Source organism: Ciconia boyciana, chromosome 3 (genome assembly GCF_034638445.1).
Source record: "Ciconia boyciana chromosome 3, ASM3463844v1, whole genome shotgun sequence".
Taxonomy (NCBI): Eukaryota; Metazoa; Chordata; class Aves; order Ciconiiformes; family Ciconiidae; genus Ciconia; species Ciconia boyciana.
The window spans coordinates 959,480-984,477 of NC_132936.1; the positions used below are offsets into that span (position 1 = coordinate 959,480).

A 24,998-nucleotide genomic window follows, 5' to 3' on the forward strand; every position below is an offset into this window, starting at 1 on the left:
AGAGAGATTTGAGGTAACTCAACCCTGGTGGTCCTTAAATAAGAAGCGCAGGTGCCCCTGTCCTATCCCCCCCCATACACACTCAACATTATCAATATCAAACCCATGAGACATGAACTCAAGGTGTTCCAGCCCATTTGAAGATTACCTTTAAAGAAGCTGTGGATTAAAGAATGTGTAAACTTATTTAAATGTTTGTCAGCTGATGGCTTCAGCTAGCAACAGCACCTTCCAAGCCAGCTCATAATTTGCAACTTCACACCCAGAGAGGGGGGAAAACCAAAGCTGTTTTGTACTAACAGCGTACGACCTGTTTGACGTACCGTCCCCCAGCTGCACATACTAAAAGCAACCCTTTTAACTGCACTCCCTGTCCACAAAGAAGCCTAGTAAGGCTTTCAGGTATTGCAGTGACTCACAATCTTACAAGAGGCACTGAAGCCAAAAGGCCACTTTGGTAAGGAACATGAGGCTGGGAACCATGACTTAGAGTCATTTAGATGGGGAGGAACCCCTGGAGGTCACCAGTCCAACCTCCAGCTCAAGGCAGGAGCAACCACATCAGGTGTCTTGAGGCTTTGTCCAGCCCAACTCAGTATCTTCAGAAGTGGGGGTTGCACAACCCCCCCAGTCCTGCTCTAGTGTTTTATCACCCTTATGGTGAAAAAAATTTTTCCCCTCAGAAAACACCTAATCAGAACTTCCCATCTTGCAATTTGCGCTCATTGCCTCTCAGTCCAGCACTGTGTACCTCCATGAAGAGGCTGGCTCCATGTTACAGAAGCTACTGATAGAAGCAAATGCTCACCAGAAATGGCAACCACCAGATTATGAAAAGCAGTTTTGGATATAGCAGCTTTTAAATGTACTGTCATACAAAGAGCGCAAGCAGGAGAAGTTTCCTGATGTGGTTAATGAGGGACTGCCAGAGCAATGAGTAGTTTCAAATACTCTAGACCAGTCTACATAGAAAGGTGGTTTTTTGGCAAACATTGAGGAGGTTGGGTAACACACTGTGGGATGCCACAGCTATCACCAGGTAAATTTGATCATACATATTATTTTAAGAAGTTATGAAAAGCTTTATTTGAATAAATTAACACCGTAAACAAACCAAGCATGCCAAATCTGCTGCCTGCCAACCCTCGATGGCTGGAAGGACAACTCCTTCCAGCATCCCCTCCCAACAGGGTCCTGCAGGACAAGGCAGGGGAGGGGCCGTGATGCCTAGGCATCAGCTGCTGTCACCAAAATAATTCATCTTGTCCTCAATGCAGACAGAGGCCTTTAGGGAAGACTATACGGGCACAGGTGACAAACTGAAAGGAAGATTTTTCCCCACAGTTCCCTTGAGGACAAGGCCCACAGTGTAGAGCACTTGCTGCCCACGTCTTCAAACACGTCCTGTACAGAGGACCGGCTTGTCAACACAACACATGTGCAGAAAAGCCTGCTCAGATGACATGAAGATGCCACATAGTACAATCTTTGCCACTACAAAAAATTTATTGTGTTCTTAATTTGTATTCAAGAAGGTACGTGGTTAGCCAAGGTCAGAGAAAACTATAGAAACCCAAGTCTCCTCTCAAGGATGCTATGCTTCAGCCACAAGCTCAGATGATCAGAGGACACTGAGAAAACACTACAGATGAGCTTATCAGCATGTCAAGTGGCCTGAAGCCATTTTAAGAGCAATACCATGAAGGTTGCTCTGACCTGCACCGATTTCCTTTGTCAAAATTTGAGCTCTTGATAACAGTTAGCTCATCAGTAAAAATAAGTCTTATTCAACATAAAGACAAGTTGCCAATGCACGAGAAGGGTCAGAAGGAGGATCCAGGGAACTACAGGCCTGTCAGCCTGTAGTTGGTGCCAGGGAAGGTTATGGAGCACATCATCTGGAGTGCCATCACGCGGCACGTACAGGACAACCAGGCGATCAGGCCCAGTCAGCATGGGTTTAGGAAAGGCAGGTCCTGCTTGACTAACCTGATCTCCTCCTATGACAAGGCGACCCGCCTAGTGGATGAGGGAAAAGCTATGGATGTTGTCTATCTAGACTTCAGTAAAGGCTTTGACATGGTTTCCCACAGCATTCTCCTGGAGAAACTGGCTGCTCATGGCTTAGACGGGCGTACGCTTCGCTGGGTAAAACACTGGCTGGATGGCCGGGCCCAGAGAGTGGGGGGGAATGGAGTTTACTCCAGTTGGTGGCCGGTCACAAGCGGTGTCCCCAGGGCTCTGTGTTGGGGCCACTCCTGTTTAATGTCTTTATCAATGATCTGGACGAGGGGATCGAGTGCACCCTCAGTCAGTTTGCAGATGACACCAAGCTGTGTGGGAGTGTTGATCTCTTGAGGGGAGGAAGGCTCTGCAGAGGGGCCTGGACAGGCTGGGTCGATGGGCCGGGGCCAATTGTGTGAGGTTCAACAAGGCTCAGTGCTGGGTCCTGCCCTTGGGTCACAGCAACCCCATGCAACGCTGCAGGCTTGGGGAAGAGTGGCTGGAAAGTGCCTGGTGGAAAAGGACCTGGGGGTGTTGGTCGACAGCCACCTGAATATGAGCCAGCAGTGTGCCCAGGTGGCCAAGAAGGCCAACAGCATCCTGGCTGGTGTCAGGAATAGTGTGGCCAGCAGGACTGGGGCAGTGATCGTCCCCTGTACTCGGCACTGGTGAGGCCGCACCTCGAATGCTGTGTTCAGTTTTGGGCCCCTCACTCCAAGAGAGACATGGAGGGGCTGGAGCGTGTCCAGAGAAGGGCAACGGAGCTGGGGAAGGGTCTGGAGCACAAGGCTGATGGGGAGCGGCTGAGGGACCCGGGGTTGTTGAGCCTGGAGAAAAGGAGGCTGAGGGGAGACCTCATCGCTCCCTACAACTGCCTGAGAGGAGGGTGTAGAGAGGTGGGGTCGGTCTCTTCTCCCAGGTAACAAGCGATAGGACGAGAGGAAATGGCCTCAAGTTGCGCCAGGGGAGGTTTAGACTGGATATTGGGAAATTTTACTTCACCAAAAGGGTTGTCCAGCACTGGAACAGGCTGCCCAGGGAAGTGGTGGAGTCACCATCCCTGGGGGTACTTAAAAGGCGTGTAGATGTGGTGCTCAGGGACACGGTTTAGTGGTGGACTTGGCAGTGTGAGGTTAAAGGTTGGACTCGATCTTTAAGGCCTTTTCCAACCTAAATGATTCTATAATTCTGTGACATTCATTAAAATGAGACAGCAAGCAGACTGCATAGCAAGAAATTGTTTCCTTAGCGTTTTGACTATCGACATCAAGGATGAAGGCAAAACTCTGGACATGCTTACTCCATAAGAAATTATCAAATGGACTACCAAATATTCTACCAAGATCATTCTGTATATTACTCAAGCACATGTAAAAGGTGGACAATGGCCTATATATGTTCCTCAACGATAAGGTCATAACCAGAATCAGACAGATGATGAAAATTCTTCATTTCTCGAAAGCAAATAAAAGTGTCCAGAGCCATTATGGAGTTTGCTGAAGGATTCAGCCTACACTTAATATCCTCTGGACTTGTGAAAACACTTAAGAACTGGAGAATCTACACAGGAAGTGAGTTATCATAAAATCTGCTTTTTGGGAGGTAAAACTGTATTAGTGGACTCAAATCCAAGATTTGCAGTCTCACAGTAGACTCAGACCAGCAAATCTTCATGCTGAGTTCTGTACAGCTGCCCTTCCAGGCAGGGGGAAGAGCATGGCTCGGACTCCATGTGCAACACAGCTAGCCAGCAGCAAGAGGCTTGCCTGCTATCTGCCAGACACAGGATGCACATCTCTTCCATTGCTGGATAGTTTCAGTTTTCCCATTTTCCTAATATTTTTTAGGATAGAGAAATGAGAAATATGTTTTTCACTGGTTATCAATTTAATTCTCTTCACCTATGAGATTTTTTCCCCTGGGAGAGCCTTTTATTGTAGGCTCATCATGGCTCTAAAGAACAGCTTTTACAATGAGGAAAGTCTAACAGTTTTGATAGAGGCAGCTTTTAATAGGGAGGGGAGACTTTGTAAGAGATAACCTGTCCTCAGACCCAGTGTCAGTGGGATCTAATAGGAACGTCATCCTTTTCAAAATAATTTAAGAACCCTGCATCCTTTTGAAAGCCCCGCTTCCACCCCTATCCTGTGGGGGGGGGGGGGGGGGGGGGGGTCAGGTTTGTTCATTTTTTGGAGGGGAGTTATGTTGGAGGAAGAATTTCCTAGCATCAAGCTGTTGAAGGAACAACTGCCCTGAGAATCAAGGCATGGAGGGGCATGCAACTTAGCTCCCCCCACCTTATCTTATTTCCTAGCTCTGCAGCAGAAGATAAGGAAATCAAAGTACTGAAGAACAGCTGGGAAATATTTTAGCAGCAAAGCCTTCTGCCAAGAACAAGGAGAGATCACTTTGTTGGTCCTTAACTCAATCCGAGATGCAAGAATATCCTCTAGCAGTAAGCAGCTTCCCTCTTCCTACAGTTATCACCTAAGTCCAGACTCCAGCCTGACTTTTGCTCCTAAGTCTAAGACAAATCAACAAGAGAGCTGTTTGCCTTTTAAGTTCATCCCCTCTCCTCTTGCAAGAGAGTGACCAAGTATAGAGTTTTCCCCACACAGGCAAGATCCTCGTTTCATAGCACACAAGCTACTGGAGGAGTAATACAAAAGCGACACGGCTCGGAACTACACAGAAGCTAAAAGCCCAGGGTTTTCCTTCCAGATGAGGGCAATCGGTATCAATGTAGTTCTCATCGCTCAGGAAGACAGACTGTTCACATTACCAGACTCAGAGGACAAGCTAACCACAGAAATACAGCGGGCTTCTGATTTGCAGCTAGCAAAATGGGAAGACATAGGAAACCAGTTAAGAAACCTTAGGGAAGCCTGAAGTTACAGTGCTGGCAGCTCCTTTATACAAGCGCCAGACCGAGCAGCTCCAGCCCTGTTCACACAACTATCTCCTTGTCAGGAAGCATGTCACCTCCTTACGGATGCTCCGAGCTGGATCTGCAGAGCATCTTGCAAGGAATTTGGAAGGACCGACTTGCCAATGAGAAGCATAAATTAGCCACTGCCTGGAGGGCAGGTAAAACTTGAAACCAAACTGTTCGTGACACACTTATCTCTAGTCCAAATACCACTGGTGAAAAGTGGACTTTAGCTTCTATACTTTTTTCTTCCCCCAAAGTGGTTTAAGAGTTTGTTTTGGTTTCTTTATGTTAGAAATTCCATGAATACTTGCAATAAAAGTAGCCAGAGTACCATGTGTGGTTTCATTTTTCACTGAGATTGAGCTAGTGTTTAGATGTACTTCCTTGCTTAATTACTATTTAGGCAAAAAAGTCCCTGTGTTTGGACAGAGGTTCACAAGCTAGTATTTTACACAGTGTCCCCTATAAAAATCCAAGAAAAATAAAACATTAATGGCTATTAAGAGAAAAAGCTATGAAAGATATCTTTGAAAGATGCTAACTCTTCAGATACTCTTACACTGATTTTAACATACCCAAGGAAATTAATGAAATCCAATGACAAGTTAACAATTTTGATTTAAAAAGCTACTTATCAAACAAATGCTATTCTCTGTTGCTAACTCTTGGTGCCCATCTATCCCATGCATTCAAGTTTAGGGAACTTTCACAGCGGGTGTTGCTTGGGTTAACACCATTATCCCACGCACCTTCAAAGCCTCATCTGAAAGTCTAAGTGTTACAACTTGCTCAGACTTCCCCAAGCTACGTTGCCAGAGATAAGGCAATATGGGAAGTTGGACAAATCTTAGAGCCAGATACGGTTATGCTGCCAATTTGACAAGTGTTTATCCACATTTATTTTATTTTTGCAGTTTGCAAGCACTGACCTGTAGGTAGGAAAGGATCTCATAGGATTAGGGCAGCCTGTCAAAACAGGCGAGTTGAGAAAGTTAGGATGACAGATCACTCGAAAAGTACAGTTCTGGCTTCAGGATGCCTCAGGTCTCCAAAACTGACACCTCAGAGTACAGGTCCTGGGTTGACCTTTAAAAATCTCATAATTAAAATTGCTTGAGTACTAGGATAAAATTATAAATACACATTAGATAATTGGCCAATATCAGCCAAGGTTTCTGTATTGCTACAAAACCCCATCTTATGAAAGACCTAGCCTTGTCCAAAAAATAGTCAGCTTGTCCCGCACATAGCGGAAATCACTGTTCCTGTTTCATTCACACTTATCTCAACTGTCACCCTCCTTCCCTGCAATTCCAAGTCCTCTACACCAGTACCAGCGCTGCGAGCCCTCTAAACTCTTTCAACGTGCCCTCAAGCTGCCTCCCAAGCAGCTGGCCAGGCGGTGACACACGCCAGGAATCGTTAGAGCCAAAGGGAGATGGACTGGCTGCACGGCCAGACAGAAAAATGACTGCTGGACACTAGCTGGGCTCCCCGTTCTCTGCCTCATTTCAGCGCATCTGTAGGAAAGTCATTTGTCACTTGTAAAACTATTTTCTTTCTGGAAATCAGATATTTTAAAAATTTAGATATATCAGGATTTGAGGCAATAGATGCTGAATTAAAAAAACAAACACGCTAAATCAAAACTGACAGAGTTTAAAGACTATGTGGTTTATGGAAATAGTTTACTACCAAAGAAATTTGCAGTTTTGTTTATTAAAAACAAATTGCATTGAGAAACAAATCAAAACTCAAATGCCTTGAGACACATGCTAACAGGAGAGCCCATGTCTGGCCTGCAAACACATAAACCATTTCACCAAACTAAGACTCCTGCAGCTGTCTCTGTCTCAAGGCAACCGAGTACAGGGAAATCGCTGCAGTCTGCTGTCAAAGGCTTTGCCACGGTTTCCTGCCAGAACCTCCACATAAGAGGACTCAATGTGGTGAGCTCAACATGCTCATCTGACAGCTTTTATACCTTCTCTAACATGATTCTTCCTCCAATAAATGCTGATTTGTGTTAAGCCCATTGTGCCACAGGCTATGACTTATCAGAAGCCCAATCCAGCCCAAACACATTACTGGCACTAGCTGGAATTGAACTGCTTAAGAACTGACAACCTTTTAGGTCTTAACCTAAATAAAGCTTTATTACATCAATCTAACATTTAAGGGAAGAGGCCACTACATTGCATCCAAGTGTGGCTAAGTCAGTAAGGTGGATAGTTGAACTAGAGAAATTCAGTTTCACATCTGACTGGTCCCACAAACATCCCTTGGGATTTAAGATACCGAGGAGTTTGTGCTGTCCTGATGCTCAGCAGCAGCTCTTTTAGAGAGGAAAACAACTTACTATCAGCTCAGGCTAAATCCCCAAATCAACTCTAAAAGAAGGACTTGAGGTTGAGAAAGACCATCTGGCACCATGGCATTTCTGTTCTGGTTTGTTTTGACTGTTTGGTCCAAAATCTGGACTGGCCAGCCAGAGACTGGATCTTCCACACCCCGTCTGAGCTCCTGCCTAAGGCTCTGCCCCAAAGAGAACACTCTGAACTGCTAAAGGTTCACCACGTCTAAGTGCCTGGATGTTTGCTGGACTTGTGCTTTGCCATCAGGGAGACCTCCAGTAGATGCAACTGCATTTCTGTCCTTGGGAGCGCACAAGGGGCTGACAAGGGCTGTTGCTGTTTGCAGAGGTGCCTTCGATGGATTAGCAGTATTTAACACAATACTGAAGCTGCCTAAGGCTGGTAAACCTTTGGTCTGACTGAACATAGTACTGCCCCAAAGCGAAGTGCATCGTCAGGGCAGGAACTAAGCCCCACTTCTGGTCACCTCCCTAAGAGCTGAATGAGTATATTTGGTTTCCTTACTTTTAGATAAACTGACTTTTCCAAAAAGCAAGCCACCTCTGTGTTGCCCACAACTTGAGTGGAAGATCTTGTTATTGACAGCAGAATTTCTATACTCAGGCACTTTAATATTTCTGCCAAAGCAGATGGATTCCTGTATTAACTGCCAAAGTGGAGTGGAAAACATAATTAAGTCAAATTCAGCATGGCTGTTCCATTCCAAAACAGATGAACTGGCACATCCAATCCTCTTTTTCCCTCCCTTTTTCTTTGTTCTTGGAAAACAGAAGTATAAACACTTTGTACTTCATATGGACAATTGTTCCCTATCTCACCAAAGACACATGAGCAAGGACTCAAGAATGAAGCTACGGTAACAGCAGCTCGAGAGCTGTCATCCAAGTTACTCAGTTTTTCTAAAGCAGATCGGTATCACCCGAGTTGGTGCCCTCCGTCGCCCAGCACACCAAACACTCAGTCTGCTCCTCGGGCCGAACAGGAAGATCTCTAAAGCAGAACCCCACACTACTCCAGATAACACTAAAAAAAACAGCATGAGGCATAACGTTTTCTAAATAAGGATTTGTAAGTGAGGCTGCTTTTTTACTTCCTGGAGAGCTTTAAGTTTTGGTTTAGGTAATTTCCATTAAACTGACTATTTGCTTTTTTTTTTTTAAGAAAAAAAGTGAAATAAAAAGTAGTTAAGTTTACTTCAGTACCTGGAGTCTGAACCACCTGATCAGGACTAGTTTATCCTACACAAGAGCTGCAGACAAAAGGCATGCAGCTCATACCTGGACACTACGCATGACCCTTATCCAGCTTTCTCGGTGACAGTACGAGTGACTTGAGAGCTTGTTTGCAAATGGGACCTAGACTCCAATTCTGCAGGTATTTAACATTTCAGTCCCCAAAATACCTATGAGATGGGGGTTAACAGTAAACTAAGCTAAGTCGGAACCAAGGTATGAATGTGTTTTACTGGTATGGTACTTAACTCACCTGATTTCTTTAAGTCCTTCTTTCTGGATAACTTGAAGGATCTCTTTATGGCTCATAGGTGTATTAGGATATTTCTCCAGGACCTGACAAGCAAAAGCAGATTGAGAGGAAGTTACTAATTTGCATCTTCACTTTAATGTTTGACTGCACAGAAAACTACATGTAATGGTTTGGACATCTCCAAGGATACAACTGAGGAAGAGCTACTGGCTTCCTTGCATCTCATTACCACCCCTTCCATCTGGAGAATATAAGGAGCAAAGAGACTCCATTAGACTGTCTAAAGGACTTATTTGAGTGCAATTCCCAAGCTATTTCAAATGCACTGCTCCTAGATAACACTTCTTAGACAATTAAATGCTCCACAGTAACAGGGTGGCTTCACAACCATCAGCTTCACAACCACAAACGTGGGAATGTTTCAGGAACTGTTGAGGTCCCTCAGAAATAAAACTTCCAAAAACCCAAATCTTTAATGTTTGCAAAGTTGAAGCTAATACTTACCAAGCCGGTCAGTAGTTAAGTTTAAGGAAACTGGGGGTTTAACACTGTTAGGGTTCTTTGAAAATCTCTGCACACAGTTCAGGCTTGAAGTTCATAAATACGGTCTACAAAAATGCTTCCTACATTAAGTCAAGTACAGCCCCACCCCTTCCCAGCCCACACGCCAACGCCCAAGGCCACTCACCTCCCTTTCAAGAGGGCAAAGATGCAAAAGTATAATTTGCAACAGCGGACAGAGAGATGCTGAAGACATCTGAAGGGAGATGCCAGTTACTAGACGCCATGTGGCTACTTTAAGCAGCATTTGTGCTGGGGGAAGGGCAGGAAATGCCTCGTTTCCTTCTTAATCATCCGCTTTTGACCCATGCCCAGCACACCAACCCCTGAGTAATGCCGTATGTCTTTAACCAGAAAATAAACCGTCGGTATGTTAAGTATAAAACCCTACCAGCTACTTTGCAGAAGGAAATTACCAGTTTTAATTTCTCTCCGCAACAGCTGTGCAGAATACAGGGAGAAGCGTTCTGGGAAGAATACTCCTAAACCCCTGCAGGGGGTTTGATGAGAAGTATTTGATGAGAATACGACTCCCCCTATTCCCCCCAGGAACAACTGAGTCATCCTGATGGCTGCGGATTTACCTCTCTTTGGAAAGGACTTTGAAAAGACCTCGCTGAACTGCAGCATCTCTCTGCTTGGAGAAACAAAGACCTACGCTTAGCACCAGCTTTAGCTTTGGAAGCCCTAGCTGATGTCCTCATCATGTTAAAGTCTCTTGCGAAGTTATGGTAAGTTCTGTTAAAGCCTGACTTTCACAGCAACTTAAGCTATTTCCAAACCTGGTATGTGACTTTTGCCAAGGCTGGCTGGCTGCAATGAAGCCTCGTCTGACGCACAGCACTGAACACCAGCACAGCATTTCGGCTTCAGTGACTTCTTAGAGTAGCGCATGTAGGAAAAAAGTGAGTTTAAAACAGATTTAAGTGGGATTTGTTTACACTCGCTCTGGTATCAGCCTCAGTGACTCATTCCACTTCATTTCTAGCTGTATTGTAACTAAGGATGCCCACAGCAAAAGGATTCAAAATGAAGGTGGTTGAAGAGAAATTTAAGTCAGACCACTGCAGGTTTTAGATTTATATCAGCTCCTAATTGATGTTCGCTCAGCATTGCCAGAGACTAAGTATACTTTTATACCATTAGCTTGGAACAAAAGCTGAAAGCTTGCTCTGCACAGTGTGCTGAAAGCCCACAGAGGGCAAGAAGAGTTAAGACCATCTCAATTTCCACCTGTGGTGTCAATTTTTTCACTGCAACTAGCAAAACAAATTAGGAGAAAATAAAGTAGTGCTATGATTCCATTAACAAGGAACTTCAGGGCATTTGCCATTTCTCACACACAAAAATGTAAGTGTGCATTTTTCCTCTTGGGCACTGTGTTCTCCTCTTGACTCTCACTACATGGACGTGCTCTTGACAAGTCCCATCTCGCTCATACCTAGAGCAGCAACACATTTCATTAATTTTTCACTAGGCACAACCGCAATGCAAGCTAATACCGTGTTCAACCACAGAATCTCATTATTAAGAGCAGAAAGGAAGAAAAGCTTTTCTAATTATATCCTTGCATGCCCACAGGATGCTTCTATGTATTTCTCCCAGGTAACCTGTCCCCACATCTTCCTTCCATAGGACTTCTCCCTGTAGCTGAGCTCAGTAGGACCATCAGTCTGGCCTCCTGCAAATCGTGATGGACCACTCCTGTGCTCCGAGAAGGTTGCTCTTGAAGATCAACCAGCTCTCCTGGGTTTCTCTGCTCTACAGGAGATTCCTGCAGGATCCCACGTATCAGTTCTCTGAACAAGCCAAGGCCAGGCATTTTTATCCTACTTTATTTCTTTATTTCCCATAGGATCTTAAACTCTGATTTCACAGTCACTGAAACCAAAGGTGCCACTGCGCATTACTGTTCATATTCCCAACCAGCTCTCTCCACTCTGCTAGATCTCCTCCAGCCAGTTGTCCAGCACCTGGCTCAAAGAGTTGTCCTCAAGCAATTCCAGAAATCTCTTAGAACATTTGTGCCCTGCATCACCTTGTGCTTCCAGCAGGTGCCAGGGCAGAGTCAGAAGCAACTCCCCAATCATAGGGCTTTTTCCAGTTGCCTAAAGAGGGTTCCTTCACCACTTCTTGATCTGCTGGTCTGCAGCGAACACCCACCATGATGTCCCCTATGTCACCCTTCCCTCTGAACTTAACTGGTAAGCTCCCAACCGAGTCCTCACCAGTTACACAGCACAGCTCTGCACATTCCTAAAGCTGTTCTTTAGCACAGAAGGCAAACCTTTCCTCATTCTCCATGTCTCTCCTTCCACCTAAAGCACTCCAATCATCCATCCATCCCTCCATGAGTTTAAACTCACCAACGTTAAGGCTCTGTACATAATGAGAGCTGATCAAGAAGGAACTAAGCTATTAGTATCCAAACTGCATGCAGACCTCTAATTCCTTATGTCCCATGCTGAACGCGCTTACACACAAGCATTTCAGGCTAAGCCCACGTGTGTGCTGGGGAGGTGCAAGAGTTTCTCTGGAGAAGTGGAAGAGGCTCCCTTGTCACAGACACCCAAGTGCCTCTCTTCATCCTATACTTCTCTTCTGGTTTTCAGTCTCCATCCCACAACAAACCTAGTTTAAAGCCCTCCACACTGTTAGCAACCATGCTGGCAAAGATGTTTTTGCCCATCTTTATCAGATGGATCCCATCTCTTGCCATCAGTCCTCATTCCTTAAAGAGTCCCATGGTCATAAAAACCCCACCTATTCTATAAATGCTAACTGTGCAGGCAGAAGCTGATGCTCAGACAACATCTGCCTCCTGCCTCAGCCTTTCCCATTCACCAGCATGATCTAGGAGACCACCTGAACCCCCAGGCCTCTGAAACTTGCTCCCAAGCAAGCATTGACCTTTTATCTGCTCAAGATCTCCTCTGGGAGATCTAACTGCATTTCCAGTACAGGGAGGATGCTGATGAATTGGGGCAGGGGGGAGGGAGGAGGAGATTAGCAGTGGGCCCCCAAGATGCTCAGGGGACTAGACCACTTCCCTCGGAAGACAAAGTTATGAGATAGAGGACTTCTTCAGTCTAGAGGCTGAAGAATTTTCATAAGGACAGTCGAGAAATGGAACAAGCTGTGCTATTTCCATCAAGACCTCACTGGATCAAGCCCCAAGGCAATGTGGTCTAACCTCAAGCTGACCTTGCTTTGAGGAGAAAGTTGGACTAGAGAGCTCCTGAGTTCTCCTCCAACCAGATTATCCTATGATCCTACAGATGCCCACATACATGAGTGGCAAGGGGTAGTAGTCCACAGACCAGAAGAACTCTACAACTTCTCCATAACATCCTGGATCCAGTCTCCCAGCAAGCAACAAACTTCCCAAGACAGCAAGTCTGATCATGGGGGGAGGATGGGTACCTCAGTCCTCCATTGAAGGAAGTCTCCAGCCATTATCACCAGCTGCTTCCTCTTGGTGGCACTGGGTCACACCCCTAGACCAGGCACAACCAGCCCAAAATTTGCCAGTCTGTCAGAACTGAGTGCTCCTCTTGTGCTGCTAAAACCCTGTATTCATTCTCCATCCAAACGTCTGTATTGCAGAGGAAAGCTTTTTGCTGCTCAAAGTAAGAAAAACTTCCATCTTCAACACCACCCCTGACAAGGGAATGCAACTTTATCATCATCTCTTGAGTAGTGCAGAGCTTGGGCTGGTGCGCTGCAGCATCTCTGCAAATAACCAGCTAATCTCCCATTTGTCCTCCCTAGTGCTGCACAGTCTGCTCACCCCCTCCCACAGGTGGTTCACCCAGAAACTCAAGCAGAGCCCATGCTCCACTGGTGAATCATAGAATATCTCAAGCTGGAAGGGACCCATAAGGACCATCGAGTCCAACTCCCCACAGGACTACCTAAAACTAAACCATATGACTAAGAGCGTCGTGCAGACGCTCCTTGAACTCTGACAGGCTTGCTGCTGTGACCACTTCCCTGGGGAGCCTGTTCCAGTGACCGACCACCCTCTCAGTGAAGAGCCTCTTCCTAATGTCCAATCTGAACTTTCCCTGATGCAGCTTAATTCCATTCCCTCATGTCCTATTGCTGGTCACCAGAGAGAGGAGATCAGCCCCCCCCGCCACCCACCTTGAAGTTGTAGACTGTGATGAGGGCACCCATCAACCTTCTCTTCTCCAAGCTGAACAAGCCAAGTGACCTCAGCTGCTCCTTATAAGTCTTGCCCTCAAGACCTTTCACCATCTTGGTCACCCTCCTCTGAACACACTCTAATAGTTTGATGTCCTCCTTATACTGAGGCACCCAAAGCTGCACAAAGTACTTGAGGTGAGGCCACACCAGTGCAGCGTAGAGCGAGACAATCACCTCCCTCAACCAGCTTGCTATGCTGTGCGTGATGCACCTCAGGTCATGGTTGGCCCTTTTGGCTGCCAGGACACACTGTTGACTCATATTCAACTTGCCATCAACCCAAACCCCCAGATCTCTTTCCGCAGGGCTGCTCTCCAGCCCCTCATCCCGCAGTTTGTGTGTATAACCAGGATTACCCTGTCCTGGGTGGAGAATCCTGAAGCTACCATCATCTTCAATCCTGGCCTTCAGGAGGAGCACCAGGCATTCCCTGCAGTCTTGCCTGGGACAAGGCCTCTCACAAACTGGTGGTGGGGTGTTCAGCCACCGCAGAGACTGACATCCTACCATGGTGTCACCACCATTGGTGTGCCAACTGAAGCAGTCTGCTATGTAAGCAAGGAGACAATTTTGCCAGCTCAGTTTGATGGTGTTAAAGGTCCTGGTGTCAAGGTGAACTTTCTTTTGTAAGAATACATGAAGAACACAAGACAGATCAGGAAGAAGACAGATTAGAAATAAAACATTGATTGGAGGAGCCTGAGTAGTAAGGAGAGCCACTTTTTCTTCTTCATGCCTACAGTTATCCATCTTCAAGAATACGCATGAGTAACACCAGGCCATAACAAATACTGCACTGACTGAAAGACGACCAATTCAATGGGTGACAGCTGTGAGCACCCTTGAAGCAAGCTAACAATGGGATTTGCGCTGCTTGTTTTCCCTCCCCAGCATGAACACGCTGTTTCTGAACAGAAAGCCTAGAAGAGCAAAGAACATATCAATACAATTGTCAAAAGGCAACTGAGGATCACATGTTGTTGGTCTCGCAAAGAAAGTTTATAGCTCTGCGTGGTTAACTACAGAACAGCATCATGCATCCAACAGATTTTTTTTTTACTTAATTCATCTGACATTCTGCTCAGAGATGCCTTATAAATTCTTATCTATCAGTATCCTTGATAGTTTTACCTGCCAGATCACAGTGCAAACTCAGATTAATTTTCCATTGGGCTGGATGTACAAGAGTATTCATCTGAGGACACAACTCTCAGGTAGCTTCTAAGTATAGAACTGCGGCATTTTGCTAGAGCCACTAACGTAGTGCCACAAGTCTGGGTACTGCAAAAACAGATCAATACAAAATGGCCTGTTTGCAAATGCACAAGAAAAGTGTTTGTAACTCCAGGTTAACCATTAATGCTGACTTCAAAATAATGCAAGTCTGTATCTCAAGACACTTCCTCAGGAACACACAAGTAGCCAAAAAGGCTGACCGTCTGCTGGGAGAGATGACCGAGCTCCCAGCATCTAGACCCTTCACTGACTCTTGACCCCAGATGGTCAACAGATGGATGAGAAACTTTACTTTGCCCCTCTCCCCACCCCACAATACACCAATAAAGACAAACTGCATGAAATTAATGCTGCTAACAATATAGCTGGAGATTTTTAAGGTGTTGCTTTGCTTACCAAAGCCAAACAAGCAAAACTCTGGCCATCTCTACTGAGGAAAGACTTTTAAATATTCTTCATAGACATGATTATCTGCTATTCAGCAATAAGTAGTTAAAAAAACCCCTTCAAAACATTGGGGTTGGTCCTGGGTCCAAGACTGTTTTCCATTAATGACCAGATGACAGCACAGAGTGCACCCTCAACAAGTCCACAAACAATACAAAGGCAGGAGGAACAGCCGACGCAGAAGATGGCTGTGCAGCCATTCAGAGGGACCTCGACAGGCTGGAGAAACAGGTAGACAGAACCTCATCTCAAGTCCACAGGGAAATGCCAAGTCCTGCACCTGGGGAGGAACAACCCCTTGTTGACCACGAGCCAGCAGTGTACCCTTGATGCAAAAAAGGCCACCGGCACCCTGGGCTGCATGAGGCGGAACACTGACAGCGGGTTGATGGAGGTGATCCTTCCCCTCTGCTCAGCACCGGTGAGACAGTATCTGAAGTGCTGTGCCCAGTCCTGGGCTCCCCAGTTCAAGACAGACACAGACAGACTGGAAGAAGTCCAGCAAATTGGAACAAAGATCATTTTAAGAGACTGGAGCATCTTTGGGGGGGGAGGGTGTCTGAAAGACCTGGGATTGTTTAGCCTGGAGAAGACAAGGCCCAGGGAGATCTTACCAATGTGTATGAGCACCTGATGGGAGGTTGTAAAGAAAACCAAGCCAGACTCATCAGTGGTATCCACTGGAAGGACATGAGGTAATGGGCACAAGTTGAGTAGTTGAGTGTGGTCATGTTTGGGGTTTTTTCTGTTGTTTTTTTTAAAATTATTATTCTGACAGTGGTTAAACACTGAAAAAGGTTGCCCAGGGTAGTGGTGGAGTCTCCACCCTTGGACTAGACAATGTTCTGGGAACCTCACTTTCAGCAGGGTGGTTGGACTAGACAATCTCCAGAGGTCCCTTTCAGCCTCAGTTATTCTGTGATTCTATGATGTAGATCTTCCTCAAGTGATCAAAAGAAGCTGATTTAGTCATTGAAGGACTGAGGTTAAGTATCACCACATAATTTTACGTTGCCCATGCTTTCTAGCTGACCAGGTTAAATCCACAGGAAGCATTTCCCAAGCCAAGCTGTGAACCACTTTCCACAGGCTATTGCCAGTGCTAAACAATGCACGGCAAGGAATGGGAAACTCACAGAACACCTTAATACAAAGTCAACACCTTCAGTTTAGGAACTCAAAGACAGCTGGGAGAATATTTTGAGGGAAAAAAACAAACCAAACCAAGAATCACTCCACACTTGCCCTTTTTTTTTTTTTTAAGAATTTTCCTTAGTCATCTGTTATTATCTATTGTCAAGACACTATTGCGATAGATGAATTTGATTAGACAATACAGACGTTCTTAAAGTGATAGAAACAGCCTTCAGAAAGTATCTATGGAAGTAGTGATCCATGTAGTCTAACCAGCTAGACAGCAAGAAGGATCTCAGACTTTCACTTATGATACCTGGAAACATGGGAAGGAGGGAGAGAAGGATGCAGAAGCATGCAGAAGGGGAAAAATATTCAAAAAGCTTAGCATTCTGATTCTTCCTCTCAAAATACTGGAAAGAACTAGCACACGAAGTTGCAAGTCTAACAAAATATAGCAAGTTATGGTCAGGAAGAGAAGTACAGATTCAAAGTTTTATGGATTTTAGTCTGAATGGCTACCTGTAACTTTGACATGTAAGGCCTAACCGCAGAAAAGGGTCCTCAGTTCCCTATTCCAATCCCATAAAATAGGCATTGAAAACCCTTTCATCATCTGCAAGTTCAAGAGGACATCTAACAAGGAAAAATAAAACACCGCCATTATTGCAAAAACATGAACAGGAACAGGTCATTGTCTAAAGGCTTCTGGATCACTAAAAACATTTTATCCGGTAAATACTAAGCAATTAGGTATGGTTTAAATAGAACAATATCATGAGAAGGGTCCTAGATTTGGGAAACACGCCCGATACTTAAACTCAGTCTAGACAAGCTCATCTGGAAAAACAACTTTTCTGACTGAGCAGCCACCGCTTCTTCTAACAGCAAGTTTGCATGAGAATTGAGAGACTTGTTTACAGTGGCAAGATGCTTCCCAGAAGCCTCAACGCACAGACATCTCCTATGCAACATGATCCCCAACCAGATCTAAGGGCAAAGCAGAAATGAAGAGGTTGGACAACCCACCCTTGAGAGTGGTCAGGGGACTCTGAGTCACCAGTCCCGTCTTTTCCAAGGGCGCACAGCCCCCATCAAATAACTTGAAGCAGCATGCCAAGCTCTGCAAGTGTCCCAAACAGGGGTAATGAACAGTTAAATCTGCACGAGCCACAGCACTGTAGGGCTGCTTCACATATCAAAACCCGACTGGCTCACTTGTATCCGTAACTGCCTTTAAGGAAGGGGCACAGACACCAACAGCAGCCCAGTGACATTAACCCAGAGCGTTTGCTCCACGGCCATTTGGGCTCACTGTGGTTTTGCTAACTTTAGATAATCCTGCACTGTAGGATCAAAGTTCCTTGTGTTGGGCAACCACCACCACAGGTGAAACCAATAAAACACCTAGCTTTGGCTACGCAGGACCAAGATGAATTTGCACTATCCTGATAAAGAGCATGAGGTGACAACTGTTAAGAAACTTGTTTAATACTAACTCTCAGCCTACCTAAATAAGCAAAGCAGTTCACATCTTCAGACACAGTAATAACTCCATGCTGCTTTACAAGCTGATCCAGAAGAACCAGGTACAAGGATTAAAGAAACTCTTAAAACCAGATACACCTTAAGCACCTTCTCCTCTCCCTTCTGCCTTTTTAATCCCCTATCAGATCTTTCTCTGGAGTCCGTTTTTAGTTACTGTGTATAAATAAATAAAAACTACTACTACCTGCCACAGAACTGAATCTGAGAAGCATTTTAAAATTAAGAGCCAGGATTTATGAGCTACCTTCATACTATGCTCAGCATTAGCCAAGATGAATCCAAAGAACAAACCAGCAAGTCCCAACACTGGGTACTGAAAAAGCCTCCTTCCTTGAGCCTAGCTGTTGATACTGAAAAAAGTGACCGTGTTCAGTATAGGTGAAGCCATATACCTGAGATGCTGTTGCTGATGCTCAAATTATGCCACCTTAGGTGTTGAAATATTCTAGTTGGCTCACTGTTAACAAAAACCATTAAGAGTTATCTATTTTGTAGTATGTGTTGCTTCTCTCCCTGAAGCTGTCCTGGTTTCTGCAAAGGTTTCCAAGAAAACAGGATCATCAGAAGAAGAGATATTTCCTAATTTCACATCTTGGAAGAAGATAGGCAGCTTTCTTACTCTTACAGTATTTATGGTGTGAAAAATTTATTTGCACCACCTGCAATTAAATTTAAAGCATTACATTTCAGAAGCAAGGTAGGCAGCTATATCAAGTGGACCCAGAAAAGTGAGAGTCCCCTACGAGCATCAGCCTACCACGCCGGAACAAAGTCTCCAACAAAACACAATAAAACCCTTTGCTCTTCAAAGCAGCTCATTTTTTCCACATTTCCCAGATATCACTGATTTACAAGCATTGGCAAGAGGGGAAGATTGTGTCACACCTCAAATCTACAGCAGAATAAGCAAAACCACATTTTACCCAGGCTGTTTATAGAACAAAAAGTAAGCTTGCAATTGCATCCCAACAGTTGAAGCAGACACATCCAAACAGATCTGAAACGTTTCTTTAGCTAAGGGGAGAGAACCGAGGGGCGGTTTAGGTGTACCAGACACCAAACACAAGCAAGAGAATAATAAGAGTTGGGGCTCTTGCTGCATGAAATCCTTGTCATTACAGTATCCCTTTAAAGCAGAGGGGCAGTTCTGGAATGTGCCATAAAACTAGGGAAACACCCGAGTGGAAGATGTTTCAAGGCAAGAGATACTATAAAAGGAAAGCAAATTTGACAATAGAAATTACTTCAAGGCTCGTATCTCTTATTATGGTTTTGCTGAACTCAAGCTCAAAGTCCATATTCTGCTTCCAGGTTCCAGGTTGAGCTATTGCAGCAGGATCCAGAGGAACCCTCAGCTCTGGCCGTGCTGCCTACCAGCGTTCCCGACTTGGAGAACAACATGCAAAGACTCAAGGATTCCCAACACAGAAAGCAGCATTTCCAGCATCTCCCTGTACAACAAGGATTTGCCCATAAGCAAGTGTCCTCTTAACCTTAAAGGAAAATATTTCTACTATGAATCTGAACTTGCTGCTCAAGGCAGTGGTGAGGACACCCAGGTCCCAACCAGCAGGAGGAAGGAGGGCGGGGGGGCGAGGAAGGAGGGGACACATCTTCTCGCAGGTGGCCCAGCCCACAGTTGGGAGCAGCCTCCACCTCAGCTGCTGGACCTCAGAGAGGACCCACGGTGACGCCTTCGGTAAGGCTGGCAACCCCAGCGCTGCGGCATGGAGCTACAAGGACAGAAACCGTCAAAATCAAAGAGCCTACGTAATTAAATAAAAGAATCGGTGTGCCGATGCATTAGCATTAAGTGCAAATAGGATGAGTTTAAGAGTTAAAAACAAACCAGCCAACCTCTAAACATGAGTATCCAGGCTTGGCTGCTTTGGGAGTAGTTTGGCATGCATTTTCCAGCACTGCTAACCCCCAAACCAAAACAATCTCATCTCTACATCAAAGTTTTCACCTCATTTTTAGAAAGCTTTTTAAACGATATCAACAACCTTTCTCGCTCTAAGCCCCATGGAACAGCAGCCTGTTCTCAACAGGAACTCCCCAAAGCTACAGCAATTCCCATGTGCTGCACGGTAGCACACACTTCCAAAGGACACACAGGCTGAACAAGAGGGATGACTGTCCACACCATTAAATTTTTGGTACCGGACATTCATACAGCCAAGGTTTCGCTCTGAAAATCCACCAAACGCTGACCCGCACGTCACAGACACAAGCTGACCAGTGTTACTGATGCTATTTAAATGAACGCAGTAAAGAGAAATGGAAGTGTCTTGGGCCACTATATCTGCAAAAAGTGGGACATTTATCTCCTCTAAACTGCACCCCGAGTCTCTCTAGAAATCTTTGGTTTAACAGAGCTAAAACTGTTACAATATCTTCTCATACAATACTAGACAGACCAGGTAATCTCCCCATTTTGGATTTTATGCCTTTCTTCAATCCTTTGACAGAAGACAAGGAGGGAAACCACAGGAAAATAATCTTAAAGCACAAGAGCAAGACAAAGGGCTAAGGATTATGTCCATCAACTGATGATTAACTGAAAACAGCTTAGGAAGAAAGCAATGAGAACCTCAACTCTTACACCTTTGCGTTTAGTCTACAGTTGTCAAAACCAGTAAGAGCAAGGGTGGTAACTTGCAGAAGTAGTTCAAAGCTGAAGATCCAGTCCTAGCTTAGGAGGGATTTCCACAGGTACTATTTCATCTAGATTCTTTCTAAAAAGACAGACTAGATTTACGGTTCCTTACATTCCTCATTCTCCTATAGCTTCTTACTAGGAAGAGTAAAGTTACTCTTCCTTTAGAGCTTAAAGACACTGCAGTGCACCCTCCTTGTGCTAAGAAAAGATGGGAATTAACTAAGCCCACCACTGCTCTTGCCCTCCCCAGTTCTACCCGCACTCAGCCCTAACTGCTCAAGGTGAACAAAGCTCTGGTTAGTGGGGATTTCCACCCAGAAAGCTGGACCATCATGTAGCTAATACTGCTCTCCTGGCATTTCCATACACCACATAACAATCCAAACAGGACCAAGTTCTTGGGAATCCGACGCTTCTTTCCAGCAAAATACGGGAATCCATCACTTGACTGCATATCCCTGAGCATTACTGCTAATAGATGCTTCTCCAACATTTATCCCCGGTATGACTATCAAAAGACAGCCCACCACCACACACATATCTGCTTCCAAGATTAACTAAGCCTCCTTTTGCAGGCACTGCTTGTGGAATACCACATGTGCAGACGGAAACCTCATGCAAACTCGCCATAGGAAGCCTTGCAAGCGAAACACGCCAGGAGCTCCCATGGGCAGCTGCCCGCACGCTTGGCTGAACCCCGCTCACTGAAGGCTGGTGTCAAGTGCAAGCGAGCCGGAGTGACTCAGAGCAAATCCATACAGTGTGGCCTTCCTTCTCCTGAAGCAAGATTAGTGGGGAGGGGAGGACAGAAGAAGTGCTTTAATTTTTAAGAATTAAGATAAATTGTTCTAACTGAATTTAAAGAACCCTTAACTGTATTAAAGTTACCAGCTTTACTGCCTGGGTGCTGATGAAAAGATGGTGTTACTGCTGCATCAAGCTGGTGTTTGACAAGCTTGCCAAACATCCAAGTGAAGATTACAGTGCCTTCATAACACCAGGAGCTTCCACTGCTCCTTTGCCTGGCACACACGACATTGTGGCTTACTTCATACCATAAACGCAAATGCAGACAATGCAATTCTATTTGGTTTTCATCCTACCAGTGTGTCTGATGGGAATCAAAGGGCAGAAAATACAGTTTCTAGGTACACCCCACCTATATTCATGGCACCTCGTATCTGCGTAAGGGAAAGCTCAACAAAACCAGAGAGTACCTTAGGGATGTCCACGAGGGAAGTCCTTCATCTTATGGTGCATTAGCCAATGTTTAGGCCTACGTGGTGTATCATTTGCAGAAAGTTCTGTCACGTAGCCCTACTCCCATGCCAATACTCTTTCATTATTAGTATTTCCAACAGCTAAGTGAAACTTTCTAAAAAAAAAAAAAAAGGGGGTATCTGTATCACAACTCCCCCTACATCATCAGTGCTCCAGCAAAGTGCCACAGGACCTCTGCTGCACTGTCGAGGCGTGGGGAACTTGCCAGAGGCCACGCTCTCCTGATGCCAACTGCCCATTCACTCCTCTTTAAAGCCACCGGATTGTAATTCGGCTAAACCTGAGGCAGAAGCAATCTATGATTCCTAATTACCTGTTGCTTGTTTCACATTGCAAGACCCTAAATTTTACTCAGAATAAAACTATAGCATCTGGGAGTCTGACCATCTACTAGCAGGACCAGCAGAGCAAAAAAAGGAATTCTGGCAAAGCCATTTCAATCTCACCTGTCTGCAAGTCTTCCCCCTTGCCTTTTAATACCCTCGCTGCCTTGCCTAACTATTTGTAGCTCTCGAAAGTTGGAAAAATAGGATTTTTCTCAATTCAGCTCAGCTTTCAACACTCTTCTGTATGAGGAATTTCTACAGTTCTTGTTATGGTCTGGTATTTTACTGACAAAACAGAAACACGAAGTTTCAGAAGTACTAACAGCATCCATATTAGGTTTTATTGAAGCAGCACAAGACCATTTCCCCCACCCCAAAAGGGCCACACCAAGTTATCCGCAAGTCTCCACTACACTGCTATCTTGCCATCTTTAAATACCAAAATGAAAAATGCTGATAGAAAATTAAAATATACTGTTAGAAACTACAAGCTGGAAACAAGGCTTTGAACACTTCCACTGCTGTTCCAAAGCTTCCAGTTTCAACGCCAGGTCTTCAGGAAATTTAGCAATTGCTGAACAGAACTGGACATGTAGTGCTGATTGCTAGGCAAGGAAGGATGAACACCATCAGAGCGAACCCCCTCCATTTATCATATGAAATTAATCAACACCTGCATCCATACACACCAAGGTCCCAGGCTAGTTAATGGCTTCAGAGCATTCTCAGGGCACCAAATTAGCATGCACCTCACTAAAATGCAGTTACACCACAGGCAAGCAGCTCCTTAGAAGGCTGCAATGAATCATTCATGAATACAGAAGCTGAAACCCTTGTTAAAGGAATTTAAAAAAAGACATCCCCTCCCCCAGACCTGTCCAGCACAAAACAACTCTTACTGGGTGATACTGTGAGGTTTCCTTTTATAGCTCATCCTTTGCCAGAAGAGTTGGCCGTACTTTTCAATTTAAACAAGCTCTAAGTGACCAGAGTAAGTTCTGCCCATGTAACTATGACAGTGTATCATGCCAGTATTCAAAATTACGTAGGATAAAAGCCTCATGGAAACTCGTGTTTGAAGTGGTTGGGTTTGTTTGTTTGGTTTTTGTTGTGGGTTTTCTTTTTACAGCAATCTGTCCATCAAGGTTTAAGCAAGAGATTCTCCAAGACAGGATACGAAAAAGCACCTTAGTCCATTAATGTTTTCAGCAAGCTTTGGTAAAAATGCACTTTGGAATTCTTGCTATTGATTCTTCCCTTATATAAAAGGAAGAATTAAAATTGGGCAATGCTGTAAATGTAATCATCACTTACACTTGGGCTTCTTCCTGGAAATAGAGTTTAAACTGCATAAAAGGCATGAGTCCACAGCAGCTTGAGGAGCTCAATCCCCTGCATGCTCAATCTTAGCTCAATCCCCGGCATGCTCCTGAGGGCCAGGCAGCAATACCCCCTCATTAGGTTACACCTCAACCTCATATCTAACACGGACCTCTTACCTCCTGGCCATTGCTTTCTAGGAGGAGAATTCCAGCTGCAGCTACAGAAGCCAGCAATAGCTGCAAATGTCCTTATACACTCCTTCAGCAAGAAATAATCTTTATGCAATGCAAACCTTTTACAGAGAAGTGGGTCAGCTATAAAAAAACCAAAGTGTATGTGAAATTCCTTTTCAGTCAGTCACTACAGAACAGTGTGCTGGGCAGAGGCAGCATGCAAAATACCGTTTCACTCTGGCAGTAACGAGAGGAGTGGAGAGGGGGACTGAAGGACTTGACCTAGATTGCAGTATCTTTTCTACTCATCCAATTAGCCAAATGCTATTCAAGGCTTTAACCAGAAATGAGGTCGAGAAGGAATGGACAATTCCATGTTATTAGAAACCAAGTGCCATTAAATGCCAGTGCATGTTATCATTTGCTGCAGCATTTGAGACTGTAGTGTGTCACACCATTTTTAAATGTGAACAGTAGCATGAAGAGGTGAGATCCAAGAGTCGAGTTTCACCTCGAGGACTCCATTAGGCAACTGCAGAACTCTGAGCTCAACATGAACTTCGAGGAGGACATGGGAGGACACCAGGCTACGCTGGCGCAGCAGCTCCTCGGAACCTCACTGCTTGTTTTTGCTAAGATACACAACTGAATGCAAGGCAGAACAGGGACACGGTCTAAGAAGTTGTACACCACTACTCAGCATAGACAGGAACCAAAATTGCCCGTATTTGAGCGTTTCACTTAGAGGATACAGCCGAGGGGAAACTGAAGCACTGCTTCAAGTAAACCATTTCTGGATTTGTGAAAAACTTGTCCAAGGAAAGAAAACATGACCATCCTGCAGACTATCAAACTCCCACCCAGACGTTTGATAAGCTCAGCTTTAAGTAGAGAAAGAATGGTTTGAAATAAGCTCGAGAGGATTATATCAACCTCAAACACTGGTAGAAGTTTGATGTCTAGAATGAGCAAAAACCAGAAGTGACCTTCCCTACAAAACAACTCAAAGCTTCTGGACTTGGAGCTTACATCCCTGGATTTAGAAAACTGCAAACAAAGTTGAATAAAAGCCCTCTGGGGTGAGGGCTTGAGTGCAACATGCCTTCAGCAATAACGTGTGTATGAGATGGGAGAGGGGCAAAAGTCCATCAGTGGGGACTAACAGAGCAGCCTTTAAAAAAAAAATACCCAAACCAAACCCCTGTGCATTCTCTCTCAAGGTTTGAGAAGGCTGAGGAGTTACACAGTAGTAATCTAAAAGTGATATGAGAAGGTCACAATTAGCAAGAGACAATCATTAAG

At 44.9% G+C, this 24,998-nt stretch overlaps 1 protein-coding gene across 2 annotated transcripts in view; it reads right to left on the minus strand.

Annotated features, from left to right (window-relative positions):
- Positions 1 to 24,998, minus strand: part of ASXL2 (ASXL transcriptional regulator 2) — a 132,634-nt gene that overhangs the window by 91,450 nt on the left and 16,186 nt on the right. The window contains exons 1-2 of one of the 2 annotated variants that reach the window (XM_072858132.1): positions 9,485 to 9,601; positions 8,797 to 8,879 (exon numbers count right to left, since the gene is read on the minus strand). In XM_072858132.1, coding sequence (XP_072714233.1) covers positions 8,797 to 8,879; positions 9,485 to 9,553 — 152 coding nt within the window. In that variant the 5' untranslated portion in view covers positions 9,554 to 9,601. Of the gene's footprint in view, positions 1 to 8,796; positions 8,880 to 9,484; positions 9,602 to 24,998 lie in introns of those variants that run through there. The other variant, XM_072858133.1, reaches the window with a different exon arrangement.